The 14,420-nt window shown below is 36.3% G+C and overlaps 1 protein-coding gene across 1 annotated transcript; it reads right to left on the reverse strand.

Annotated features, from left to right (window-relative positions):
* Positions 1–1,171: 1,171 nt before the first annotated feature.
* Positions 1,172–4,080, reverse strand: LOC132640916 (protein OXIDATIVE STRESS 3 LIKE 2-like). Its single transcript, XM_060357730.1, has 2 exons — positions 3,654–4,080; positions 1,172–1,867 (listed from the first exon to the last, which is right to left on the reverse strand). Exons 1-2 carry the CDS (start codon positions 3,947–3,949, stop codon positions 1,399–1,401), a joined length of 765 nt encoding a protein of 254 aa, XP_060213713.1. The 5' UTR covers positions 3,950–4,080; the 3' UTR covers positions 1,172–1,398.
* Between the last annotated feature and the right edge of the window lie 10,340 nt (positions 4,081–14,420).

Raw genomic sequence — 14,420 nt, forward strand, 5'->3', positions numbered from 1 at the left:
TTTATTATACTTGGATTGATTTGATTTTTGTAATTGAAAAATCGACTAAATGTTTGATTTTTGTTGTAACCAAAAACCTACCCCAAAGGGAACGATGAACACCCTAGTTATGGCGTACTAATTGTTTAGAAAAACTGATGTCAAAGGAATTTTGTTTTTTATTAGTGAATCGATCATTCAAGTAACTTCGATATTAGTTTAAATAGACCAAACGTATCTTTTCAATCAATGTTATCGTTCTTACATTAAGACCTCTTTTAACCAAAAGCCTAGGGAATAACACTTCACTTGATCGAAACCACCCCATGGAAAAGATAAGTTGGCAAAATCAATATGGCTTTACGCTATCCTAAGTGTAGTCTATTTAAGTTAGGAATTCTGCACTTGGAAATCCTGTAGACAAGTCTGAACCACAACATACGACCAATATGTCGTTCATCTATTACGCCGTAAGTACAGCACAAGCGGACCAAAAATTGAGCAATTGTGAGGAAAGACCGAAACAAAAGCTCTAAGGATGTGTTTGGTATGACGGAGAATGTTTTTCGATTTTCCCTTATTTGATTGCACTAAATATTTTAGAAGATACTCTCCGATGGAAAATATTTTTCTCAAAATAGGAGAAAATCCCGAATCAATAAAAACAAACCCAACGCATCCCAATACACCACGCACTATCCACCGACCCCATCAACTCCCCACCTATCCCCACCCCCACACTTGCCCCCTGCGCCGCCCTACGCCCTAACCCCCCCACCTTATGCATACCCCCTGCCCCCCACCCCACACCCTCCCGCCCTACCCCAAATTTACCCAGCACCCCACATCATTGCGTTTTTCTTTGAATATATAAAAATGCTCTTAAATGACATTTCCAACTTGCATACCGAACACACAAAAATAAGTACGAAAATCACTTATTTTCCATGAAAAATAATTTCTTGGAAAATATCTTCTATGAAAAACATTTTCCCTCATGCCAAACACACCCTAAGTAAACATTCTCCAACTTCTAGTTCTCCATTACTCATTGGACGAACTACCTGGCAACATAAAGAGGCAAAGGGAGGGAGGACGAAAAGAAACCCGAAACCTGTTTCATTTAATCTTTAGCGGGGAGTCATCAACTTGAGGAAGACAACAAAGCAAGGCACATTAATGAAACAGGAGGAACGCAAAAGTTAAAAATTGTATAAAAGAAATATAACATTGTTAGGGTAACAAGATGAACAGATGATGGATGGATGAATCATTACAATGGGGGCAGACAGCCAGAGACTCAAAACCAAACCTATGACTGCTCAATAAGTAAGCCAAGCCAACCTCCATGAAAAACCAATCTGAATTTGGGTTCATAGGGTGACACAGAACAAAACTATTGTAATGCATGCATCTTCTTTATTCCTTTATTCCCATTAAGCTGGGAGTTACAGTAGCAGCAGCAGCACCTTGCAGATCAGATAAGGAAAACGACCTCCATGCACTGATTTTTTGTTCTGGAGGAGATAATGAGGACTCCTTGTTATATCTTCGTGTCTGCGGAGGAAGAGGAGGACGAGAGAGACAAGGTGATGATGGGCTTGAGTTCAAAGACTCGGAACTATTGTTACTGTCAGAGCACTTCATATTTTTTAGTGCTGATGAGCTTCTAGAGTTGATCGGTCTCTTGTAAATCCCACCGTTACCCATACCTGGGATGCCACTACGATTTTTGCCAAAGATGTTGTTGTGAGCAAGGTGGTTTTTGCGTTTCCTAGTGTATGCATCCTCCGGCTTGACAATTTCTTTAACGGAGGAAATTGATGCCGCATCTGCTAGACTGGTAAAAGATTTCGATTTACCAGCATAAAACTTTGATATGCTCCTCCTGGGAAAAGGCAGACAGGTATAGTTAGAGCTTAGGACAATAGGACATATAGATTGCTTATATAGCTTCTATGAACAACAAAATTCTTCCCCATTTAAACTCCTGCACCCCCTGGTCCAGACAAATCATCTTCTTAGAGTAGTCAAATACTTGAATAGAAATAAAGTTCCAAGGCAAGATTTAAGATTAGTCCAGAAAACATGTCAATTTTTGCAGTAATAAGAATAATAGTTGAAACCAAAAACTAATAATAGGCAGCCCGGTGCACAAAGCATCCTGCATTAGAAGGGTCCGGGGAAGGGCCGCATGCTCCAATTAACTCAGAATACATAACAGTATATACTAGGAGATGTTACAACTCTAAGGAGCATCTAAGGAGAATATCAGCATCCTTTACTTTCACTCTTTCAGTAAGATAGTGTCCAATATCATCTATATGCACAAGGCACTCGTTATGACACACATGCACCGGTGACGCAGCCATACTCCAAGGAACAAACCCAAACTAACCAAAAGATTCTCAAACGATGTATTTGTTTAAGAAATTCACTAAATATGAATAAAAATTAAGTCAGAACCCAATTACTAACACCTAACATCTTGATGTCGCTATCCTAGAATTTAGAACTCATAAAGTTCAAATCCTAACTCCGCCTCTGCCCACCTCAGATGTTAAAAGAGGTACTATCAAAATGAAGGTACTCACAACATACATAACAACAAGAGACTGCATCAAGCCACATTGCAGTTACTCCTTAATTCCTTATATAGAAACCATCTAACTAATTGATGCCTTCTTTTTTCTTTTCTATTTGGAAATGGACCATCCAACTAATACATTAACGAACATTCCAATATGCCTACTGCAAATATACCCAACACTGTCAGTTTTTCGCTAACCTTTAACATTTTTGGCTCATTTTCCTTACAGTTTCACCAGCAGAACCAAACTACAAACTAAAGCAACCTTGATAGTGATAAATCTCATTAGTATGTAAACTAGATCATCTAGAGATAGCCGATTAACCATAAATCTCCAAATTAATTATAGAAAAACAACCAATCATTTGCAGATCTGTGTATGCTTCATTTAGGGTGTGTTTGTATGGCGGAATTATCTCCTTGATAAAATAACTTTCGACACATTGTTATAACCTTTATTACTAAGAATATCACCAAAACGCAATCTTTCTAGTCTATACTACGTCTTGGAACTCCGAGTTTAGACTATCTTAATTTCACCAACTTTTACACCACACAAAACCTTAGAAATGATTCTCACCCCCATTAAATGGTCAAGTAACAAAACAAATACTCCCTCCTATTCAAAATATATGTGTTAATTTAGCTTTTTAGCACCGCCCTTGAGAAAATACTAACTCTTAAAAAAAAGGAGTATTTTGGCGAAATTACCTTTTACATATTACTATTAACTTGACACATTGGGATCTGATCCCTTAGCACCTAATAAGAGCAAATTTAGTAAAAAATAAAGTTAATACTTTATCGATTAGGTAGGTGGACACTTATTTTGAATCAAAATAAAAATAAAAGGCTAAGTGGACATTTATTGTGAACCGGAGGGAGTAACAAAAACATCCTCAAAACGCTATCTTTACAACCCAAACAACACATTAGAAATAATTATCACTAAATTAATATTTTTCCCTTCATAAGACATCCCATTAAATGGTCAATTAACCTAACAAATCCAAAAAAAGACGGGGGAGGGGGAGGCAAAATCAACACATAAAAGAAAATACTAGTTAATAAATAATGGACATACTTGATGGGCAAAACCTCCTCCAAGGCTTCCAAATTATCCAAACCTCCACCAGGTTTGAATGAACTCTGGACTTCCTGAGCATCTCCATCCACGTAAGCATCCGAGTCATCATCATCATCACTATTTCTCCCGATGGAAGAGGAAGATGATGAAGATGAAAAAGAAGAACTCCGATCATCCTCATCGTCCCTCGGATCTTCAACAGAGAACTCCGGCGACTTATAGATCGTAATAGATGACGTCATTCCGTGACCGAATCCAGAACTTTGATCATTCCTTCCCAACACTATCGACATGTCGGTTCAGAGAGTAGATAATAGAGAGAAGAGTACTGATTAGGAGAAAATGAGATGAGAGTTTAGAGAGAGAAATGGAATAAAGAGGGGAAAATGAGAGCCTTATCTTTATCCAGACATATAATCAACTAATGCAACTTGGATAACTAAACAAGCTTATCTTTTCATTTTATTTTATTTTATTTTATTTTATTTTTTAAAGTCGGTAGCATGCATCAGGCTGTAAGAATAGCGAATACTACTAGTGGTTTTAGGTGCCTTCTGGACCCGTTGTTGTCTTAATAAGACCAGCTCTTTACCTTTTGTTTTTCCATCACCGTGTCTTTATGGCAAGATTAACCCAAAATAGTTAATCTTATATCTATATCAAATGGCAAAACTCATAGATAGCTACTAAACTTTATCATATTTTTCTCTGTGTACCTAAATCGAGATTTGTATCTATTGGGCACCTAAATCAGTCTAAATTTGATTTCATTGAATACCTTTTTCATAATAATCAACAAAATTAGGAGAGTGTATTACACTCTTCATGAGGTGACAACTTTATCAAATGAAAACATGACACGTGACAGGGGGTGGGGGTCCATCATAATAATTAAAAAATAAATTATACAACCCCTCCCCCCCAAACTTTCATCTCCTTCGAACCCACCCCCCACCCCCAACTGCAAAAGAAATCGGCCACCGCACCACCACCCCCAACCGCCGTCCCCCCACCCCACCAATAATTTATTCCCCTTTTCTTCTCTTATTTAGCTCTATCAATGTCTTTACAACACCCACCAACCTTTAAAGTTCTTGCTAAATATAAGTTAACCAATCAAATGTGAGATAAAAAAAAAAAAAAAAAAAAAGGTCATAGTAATGGTGAATCCTCATTTTTTCGATGAATAAGATGGTAATGCTACTTTTCAGATCTAAAAAGGACAAAGAAAATTATGGTAAGAAATAACATCCAATTCACAAATTAATTTTATATAAATAATAAAAAGAAATGAAGTGTTATAATGAAGAAAAAGAAGAGAAAAAAAAGGAAGAAGAGGAGAACGTATAGTGGAGAACATTTTGGGCGACAAGGGAAGGGGTGGGGTGGGGTCAGGGGACATACGGGAGGGGGGGGGGAGCGGTGGGTTAGTTTTTTATTTATTTATCTATTAAATTTTATTTAAAAGAAGTAAAATTTTAACCAAGAAAAAAAATTTAAGGAAAAAAATGGTTGTGCACGCGCCCAACAAAAAGTGGACTCAATTGCTGCGCCACGTAGGCAAAAGGTACCCAATGGGATCGAATTTGGACTGGTTTAGGTACCCAATAGGTACAACCCTCGGTTTAGGTACCCCAAAGAAAAATGTGGCAAAGTTTAGGGGGCTATCTATGACTTTTGCCATATCAAATCAATGATATAGAGCCTGTTTGGATAGGCTTAAAAAAGCAGCTTAATAAGTCAAAAAAAAAAAGTTGGGGTAGGCCAACTTATTTTTTTTTTGGCTTATAAGCTATTTTCAGCTTATAAGCTGCTTTAGATAAGCTAAGTCAAACGGACTCAATTATTTTTTTGGGCTTACTTTAAGCATAAAATGGCTTTAAGTTAGCCATCTAAACACTCAAAAAAAACTGAAAACAGCTTATAAGCTGTTTTCAGCAACTTATAAGACAATACAAACGGGCTCATATTAATACGTACTCTCTCTATGCCAATAGAAATAAATTTCTAATAAAACTTTTAAAGTTCAAACATGTATTAATTATTATTCAGAATTACTTTCTCTTTAATGAGTCTCTCAAAAATTTCGAATATCTCTTGTTTTAAAAAATATTTGGTAAGAAGCAGGACAATAATATTGACAAATTACCTATTAGTTAATATCTTTAATTAACTTTGATATGCCACATCCAAAAAATTTATTTATTATGAAAGGAGGGAGTACTCAATCAAGATTAATTAATTAATTTCAGTTTATTACATCAATTAATTATAGTTAATTTATATAATTTGATGTAAACACTATGTATTGTCTTTATTTATTCATTTCTTTTATGTGACATTGTTTAACAATCATAATTTTGTTAAAATATTTTCAATTTGTTAATCATTTTTCCAATATTTTTATGTAAATTTTATTAGTTTAATAATTTAATTTGAAATTCAAATAAAGAATTAAATAATTTGAGCCCTGTACGTCAAATATTGTGATATGAAATGGAACACAAGGGATATACGAATTAAAGTAGAGGTGTCAATTTTAGTAGTAGAAGGAGTTGACTTGTAGGTGTATTGGCAAAGGTTATAACATAGTCAAACTGGCTTTATAAGCATTTTTTTACCAAACACATCAATTATTTATTAACATTTTTATTTTTATTCAAAGACATAACTGTTTATCTATAGAATTAGTTTCACAACACTTAAAACATTTAAGCTATATATAATCTTCTAATTCAAACAAGCTCTTATAAAAAGCTTTACAAATAATAAAATATATTTAATGTGATGAATTTTTCTCTCTATACTTTCTCATAGTTTATGCTCGGTAAAAAAATGGAGAAGACTTTTGGTTTGTGATTGACAAGTTATACATAAATAAAACGAAGGGATTCTTAGTAGCACAGTTGGTTGGCTATCTGAACTTTTATCTTGTTGGTGAGTGATGTTAGGTGTATTTATACGCTTAACCGCCGTGTTTTACCCAAGTTTATATCTTGTTTGGAGAAGTAATTACACTAAATACACCTAAATTATATTGAATCGTGCATTACGAACTAACACGTTGTTACGCCCTATTTTGAACTAATCCAAGATAGTTTGCAACTTCCCGGTTATTCTAACTGGTTTAAAAAAAAAAGTTAGAGTCGCCACCTAATTTTTAAGGGAAATCAGGAAACCTATATTTTGTGTGTCTACTCCATTTTTAGTCCACGAAACCTATAAGATTCTGGATAAGAGTTTTATTTAACCCGAGGGAAAGGTATTAAGCATCCCTCAGAACCTGCCCGAAGACAGTCCTTAGACTTAGTTTAACTAAACACTAGAGGGGGATTATTTTATCTGTTTATCATTATTATTACCTGTTTTCAAAATGTTATGACCTCATGAAAAGCTACGCTAGCTGATAATATACTAAGTATGTGCAGTGTATAAAAATGTATTTATATCAAGTATCAAGTATTCATAAAGAAAGTATAGTAAAAAAAAGAATATATAAAAGAGTATAAAGAGAATGTACCTCGTAAGTATAAAAGTATATCTGTTAGTACAAAGAGTGTATATATATATATATATATATATATATATATATATATATATATATATATATATATATATATATATATATATGTTAGTGTAAAGAATGTATAACTATATTAAGAATGTATAAAAAAAAATGTAAGACTATGTAAAAATAAATATATCAAGGATATATAGAATGTGCGTCTATGTATATTAAAAGAATGTATGTATATTAAACATATAAAGAACATATTTCAAGTGTAAAAGAGTGTACGTCAAACCTAAAATGTATAAAGAATTGTATAACTAGGTATATTAGTTTATAAAAAATGTAAAAATAATTTACGAATATTCATTGGTGTAAAGATTTTATATAACAAAATTATTCAGAAAAGTGAAGTTTATTTGACTTGTTTCTACCGTCTAGTTAAAAAGAGTGTTTGTTTAATGAATATCCTATCAAAAGAATAAGGAACAAAATAATTGTAAAAAGTATTGATAAAAAATAAGTATAAGGAATTGTGGATAAAAAAATGAATGAAAATGTGTAATGCCTCTAAAGAATAAAAGATTTGTAAATGGATGACTTAATATTTGCCGAGTGTCAAAATGTGGATGTAACTTAATTAAAATATGTATTAGTGTACACGAAACAATATAAAATATAAGTTGTATTAAGAGTGTATAAAGAATATAAAATAAAGGATGGACTAATATTTTTGCCTAAACTCCAAAAGTGTGAATTTATTTAACAAAATATTTATACCAAGTCAATTTAATCCAGTTACGAAAGTATTGACGGCCTAAGTCTTGCCTAAAGCGAATGACAATTTTAAGTTTAACAAATAAGGCGACAAGTAAATAAATATATCAACCCGTCATTCCAAAAATAAAGTTTCCACTATACTATGAGTTTATGTATTGTACAGTTATAAAAAAAATGCGGAAAGTAAATACAAACAGTGATTCGATGAAGTTTTTTGGATCCTTCCGAGTGCCATCTTCGGGATGTATTTTCGGGTACCTGTATAAACACTTAGTAAAAGTGTTATTAAGAGAATAAATAACTATTGAATGAATTAAAGAAATAATTAATAAACTTAACATAAAAAACCCATCTTTTGTACATGGGAGGCCTTGGAAATCGAGAGAAATTTCTTCATCGGCCATTTGGGTGTAGCATTCGCCCAAATGAATTTAAATAAATGTGACAAAAATGTAACAATACAGTTGGCCGCCGGAAGTATTTTCGGGGTGCAGAACCAACAATGGTATTTGTAAAAATAATGTAAAATGTGTATAATCAATCCAAACAATTAGCAACAATGCGGCAGTAGATGAACCATTGGAAAAATGACAGAGGTTGTCCGGAAAGTGTCACAAAATAGTCAACGGAAAATAAAATCAATCCATTGTGGAGCAACCAGCAATCAAACAGAACAACAACAACCCAACATTAACATCGATAAGCAAAAACATAAATAATAGTAAAAACAAAAATGACAATGGTAATGATCGGAGCAAGATAATCCCAAACAGAGCTAGAAATGAAGTTTGTCGGGATTCTGGTCATTTTTTGAGATAGAATAACGCTGGGAGAGGTGGCACCGGGTGTTCGTGGAGGTGGCTGGTGGCGTGACTGATGGAGAAGAGTGGAAGGGGGAAGGGTTGTATGGTGCGAAATGGGGTCGTGATTAAGGTCAGGTCGGAGTTTATGTGGGGGCTGCTCCGGTTCACCGGAGCTCGAAGCTCCTCACCGGAGCAGCAAAATGAAGACGAAAGGGGCTGGTTGATCTTTTTTTCGTCGTTAAAGCTCGAAGAACAAGGGAAAAGGGACGGGGAGCACTGACTGGTGTGTGGTGGCGCGGCCAACTGCTCCAGCGTCGTGAGTTCGCCGGAGCGGGCAATGGGGGTGGTGGTCAGCGTTAATGGAGAGAGGGAGATGAAGTGGGGGGTTGGGGGGGCTATGCGGTGCTTGTGGTAGTTTCGTGAAGGTGGGCGGAGCGTCGCTGGAGCTCGGAGCTCCGGCGTGGAGGCGGCGGCGGTTTTTTGTAAAGAGGAGAGGGGAAGAGAGAATGTTTAGGGTTTAAAGGAAAAAAATCTAAAATGTGCATGTGTTGTGTAAAAAAAATGAGTTTATGAAAAATAACCCCTTCTATTTCTTTATAATACAAACTAACCCCTTCTATTGTCCAAAAAATAAAAGAACTCCTCCCCTTGTCCCCTTTACCCCTTTTAACCTATGTTTAAAAATACATTAACCAATGGATCAAGAACCCAACTCATCACCTCAAATGTCAACTTTTTTTAAAAGGTGACGAGACCTTGACTTGATCGAATTCATGCTTTGCGTTTAAAAATTAATTGCTTTGATTTTCTCTGCACTGACGAACTGTACTAAAATATAGTTAATTAATACATGTATAAATAATAATGTAAGTATAAAATATAAATATTAATGTATAAGATATAAAAATGTACTGCTATGAAATAAAGAAATAATTATTAATTGCACAACATGGTAGTATTACGCTGTACATGTGCAAAAATAATGATTCTTAAAAATCACAATAAATTGATAAAATTCCTAGAATAAGGATAATCATCAATAAATTGCCGAAAAATGTAAAAATGTGTAAAAAGCTATTTTTTGCTCTTTAACGAATCAGGATCACCCAAAACGTTAATTTCAAGCACGGCGAGCCAAAATTAGGTATCAACAGCTTGTCCCTCTTCGACCGGAGACGATGAAAGAGTTTTCGGACGAAGACGTTGACGTGTAGCCTATTTTGGCTAGGCAAAGAATTACTAACAGGATATATACGAAGAAAGAAGCCAGAAGTTGATCGAGCTTTGATAATACTCTTCGTCCGTCGGCAAGGCTGTGATAAAAAGAAAAATGATAAAAAGAGAAGGATTGTTCAGGGCCGAAAAACATTCTCGTACCCACGTCATCGCTTCGAAAATTGCCCCAGTGTCGAGCTACGAGACGCTGGGAGGGTGCAAGATTGTATACTTGCTGGGGAAAGAATGATTCTCTTCCCGATGTGACCGAACTCTGCATAGAGTTTCCTACATATCTCGTCCATCACGAGAATCAGATCAATGTAGTTCGAAAAATAATAACTAATGGATGTTGTGGCAAATTTTGATCGTTTGATCAAAAAATTTCCCTAGTGTTGTTGGAGAGGTCCTAGCAAGTGTAGGACGAAGGACGGTCGTGCTCGAATTCGAGCTACCTACATATCCCTAAAATGGGAGTTAGACCGATTGTAGTTCGGAAAAACTTGTTGGGGAGGAAAATGATTCATTTCTAGAGGGGCGACCAAACTCAGAGCCATGGATTGAAATGGACTACAAAGTTGTATGTCAGGACCCTGATGAAAACATCGGGTTGTGTGCCGAAGCTTTGAATGGGGAGGAGTCCTGGTGTAACACCTCGTAAACTTGAACTAGGTGTGAATGTGTAAAAATCTAGTATTAAGATTATATTATATCTATATGAATCCATTCTTGATGAATTCGGGTGGAGGATGGTCGTTTTGAAGTCAAACCAACTAGTGAAGTTCTTAAGGGCTCATAAATTCGCCTAAGTTTTGGTAGGTCTGTCTTCTGGGCGATTTTCATGAAAATGTGTTGCGAATTTGGAAAAACTTCCTTCATGAAAGTTGTATATCTTTGAAATAGCTTTCCAACGGTAGGTCGCCCAGCCCAAAAAAAAGCTACCTACAAAAAGTTATGCCCGTTTTACTGAAGCCTGTCTTCGCTGTAAATTTTACCTGTGTTACGGTGAGACGTTACGGACCGTAACACGTGTTACGGGCCGTAACATGAACTGTAACGTCTCAAAAATTTCCAGAAACTCTCTGAAAATTTTCACCAAGGGACGGTCCAAAGGACGGTCCGTAACACGAAGGACGGTCCGTCCTTCAGAGGCGTCCTTTGGCCCGTTTTCACCAGAAAAATATAAATAAGACCCTTGTTTTGTTTATTCCGCCACTTCCTAAACAACCCTAAGGACAAAAATCATTCCCCCAAGTCTTCAAATCAAAGGTAAGGGTATCCTTAACATTACTAAATCATTCTAACATCAAAATCATGATTCTTAACATGATTTGTGTGATCAAACCTAGGGTTTGCAACATAATTCTTCCCAAAGTGATTCAAGCTAGGGTTTGGGTGTTCTTCATTAGAAAAGTGAATTGTTAAACCTTGTTTAACAAATTAAGGTATGTCTCTCTTTTAAAAACTTATTTTGAATGAAAGTCACTTTTGAAACTATTGTTGGAAGTAAAATTTTTATTCAAGATTCTTTAATGAATGAAAGTAAAAGTGATCTTTTCATGTTTCTTGGACTCTAATTCATGTCTAAATGGTGGTTAATGTGTGTGAGCGGACAAACCCACATTAACCCTAGATTGTAACAAACCCTATATATGTATAAGATATTATGAATGTTTTCATCTATGAGAGATGTTTAATAATGATGGTTAAGAGTTGGTGATGACATTCTCATTGATGAATTGGGACATGGAAATCTTTTGTAAAGAAGTTATACGTTTTCAAAACTTTGATTGGAATGACTTATTCTTTCAATATGGCATAATGAACTTTAATGTTATTGATGGTGTGACTACTTTGAGACAAATTGTGAATCGGCTTCTATGCCATGGACTTTGTTGTTCTGTTTGTCTTGCCATTCAGGAGGAAGAGTAGCCACTATGGATCTTAGTGTATTAATTGCCTTGCCATTCGGGAGGAAGAGTGGCCACTTCCGGGTTCGCTACCTGGGGTGTATTAATTGCCTTGCTATTCGGGAGGAAGAGTAACCACCGTGAATCCATATTCCGGTGAATTGCGCAGTGTGCCTTGCTATTCGGGAGGAAGAGTATCCACCGTGAATCCATATTCCGGTGTATTACGCAATGTTGTTGATATTGAGTTGGGCCTATATGGGCGATTGTGATATCCATCTTTATTATGGAACTGATATTTATGCCTGATCGATTTAAAGCATAATTGAAACCGGGATTTTGGAATGGCTTTATATACTGTTCAACAAACGATATTAAGAATCATAAAATGGAATGACAGTTTTTATACTATCTTTTTAGAACTGATTTCTGTATGTATTATTATATTTTATTTTTATATTACTTATTGTCCCCGAGGCACTCACTGAGTACGAAGTACTCAGGCATACCATTGTTGTTTTTGAGGGTATGTTAGGTAACGGAGGAGAGCAGGTTCTTGATACTTCAGGCGCTTAGGAAGGACTTGCTGTTGCTGCTGATTCGGTGAGCCCACGCGTTCATTCGTGGGACACCCTATTATGTTGCTTATTTATTATTAGTTTTTGGGCTGCGTCCCGATGAGTCGAACTATTACCTCTTTATGCTAGAAGCTCCATAGTATACATTCTTATGAGTAGTTGTTGAGTTTTGTTAACTCTTGGGCGTTGTCACGTTTTGATTAACTTTTATGATAGTAAAGACTTCCGCTGATTTAGTTCATGTTTTCAGGATTTGTTACATTTAATTTATAAACTGTTGGAGGCGAATGTTGAACCTGGCGGGTTCAAGTATTATTATTGTGTTGTTTAGGTTCTTCCGATGTTGTTCATGACGTCGGATGCCGGTCACGTCTAGGGTGGGTTTTGGGGCGTGACACCTGGATTGTGTGTGAGGACCTTGATGCATACTCCGGTTTGTGTGCCGGAGCCTTGAAATGAAATGAAATCTCGTGTTGTTTGTCGAGATCCTGATGCATACTCTGCTTTGTGTGCCAGAGCTATGAAATGGAATACCCGTATTTTAAGGTGGGCGCCTGTAAAAAAAAAAAATACACGTATTGGAAGGTGGGTGCCTGACTGAAAGTAAAATACCCGCATTAGAAGGTGGGTGCCTGACTGAAAGTAAAATACCCGCATTAGAAGGTGGGTGCCTGACTGAAAGTAAAATACCCGCATTAGAAGGTGGGTGCCTGACTGAAATTAAAATACTCGCATTAGTAGGTGGGCGCCTAACATGAATTAAAGTACCCGCATTATAAGGTGGGTGCCTCAATGAAATTAAAATACCCGCATTAGGAGGTGGGCGCCTGACTGAAATTAAAATACCCGCATTAGGAGGTAGGCGCCTGACTGAAATTAAAATACCCGCATTAGGAGGTGGGTGCCTGTAAAAATGTACTTGAAATGAAATACCCGCATTAGAAGGTAGGCGCCTATAACTTTTTTTTTGATGCATTTTTCGTTGCTTTTGTTGTAAAGAATATTGGAAGATGAAAAAGTGAAGAGAATCGTGTCTTGACTTCAGTTAGTACCAACAATTAGTTTTGTGCATAAGAATTTCATCAATTTCTTCTCAGCTAACCGAGATGGACTTCGGGATTAATTCCTATAGCTTCAAGTGGTACCTCAGACATACCTAAGTATCGACAAGATTTGTTCGTCTTGCTTCAAGTAAAGGTTTTGAACTATACCTATCCTCATGTTTCAAGTGCCCTCACTAGAAAGAAGTCCCTTTTTCACACATATTCAGTATTTTTGAACTTTGGGACATCTAGAGAAGTACACTCATACTCAGAAAGATGTTCAATGCATGAAATTGTGATACCATAAGCTTGGCCGTCATGTAAGTATCCACTAATGTGAGAACCCTTAGCATAGGATCACGTAGGGCTTGTTACGGGTTTGTAATGTCAGCTTGGGAAAAGGGTAGGATATCATTTGGGTAATGAGTGACTAATCCTTCCCTGAGCATTGCACTACGTCCGTGCTTGGTATTTGTGTGCTCTGATGCTGATCTGGTTCGTTTTGTTGTCCCTTTCTTTTGTACTTGTGCGACTTATTTTGCAAGTTGGAGCCTTTTTTTTTTAGTTCCGGGTTGTATGCCCGAGACTCTGTGGGGATTAAGAGAATTGACCTGGGTTGTTTGCCCGAAGTCTTGATGCTAATTCCGGGTTGTATGCCGGAGTGTGAAAAATAAAGAGGAATGACGGGTTGTATGCCCGAGATTTTTTTTTTGTGGGCTCCTTTTTACTTTGGAGGTCGTTCTTCGTCTTTATTTTTCTGGGACTGTTGAATCTTTCAGCTTGGATCTCTATTCGCGGTTGTATCTTTCTAGTGCACTCAGAGAGGTCGGGCCAAGAGAGGGATAGTGCGTGTATGCACTCAGAAATGATATAGGCTTATGATGTGGTTGTCAAAGAAAAGGCTTTAGGCTCAAAGGAGGAATGCTA

This window comes from Lycium barbarum, chromosome 5 (genome assembly GCF_019175385.1).
Source record: "Lycium barbarum isolate Lr01 chromosome 5, ASM1917538v2, whole genome shotgun sequence".
Classification (NCBI taxonomy): domain Eukaryota; kingdom Viridiplantae; phylum Streptophyta; class Magnoliopsida; order Solanales; family Solanaceae; genus Lycium; species Lycium barbarum.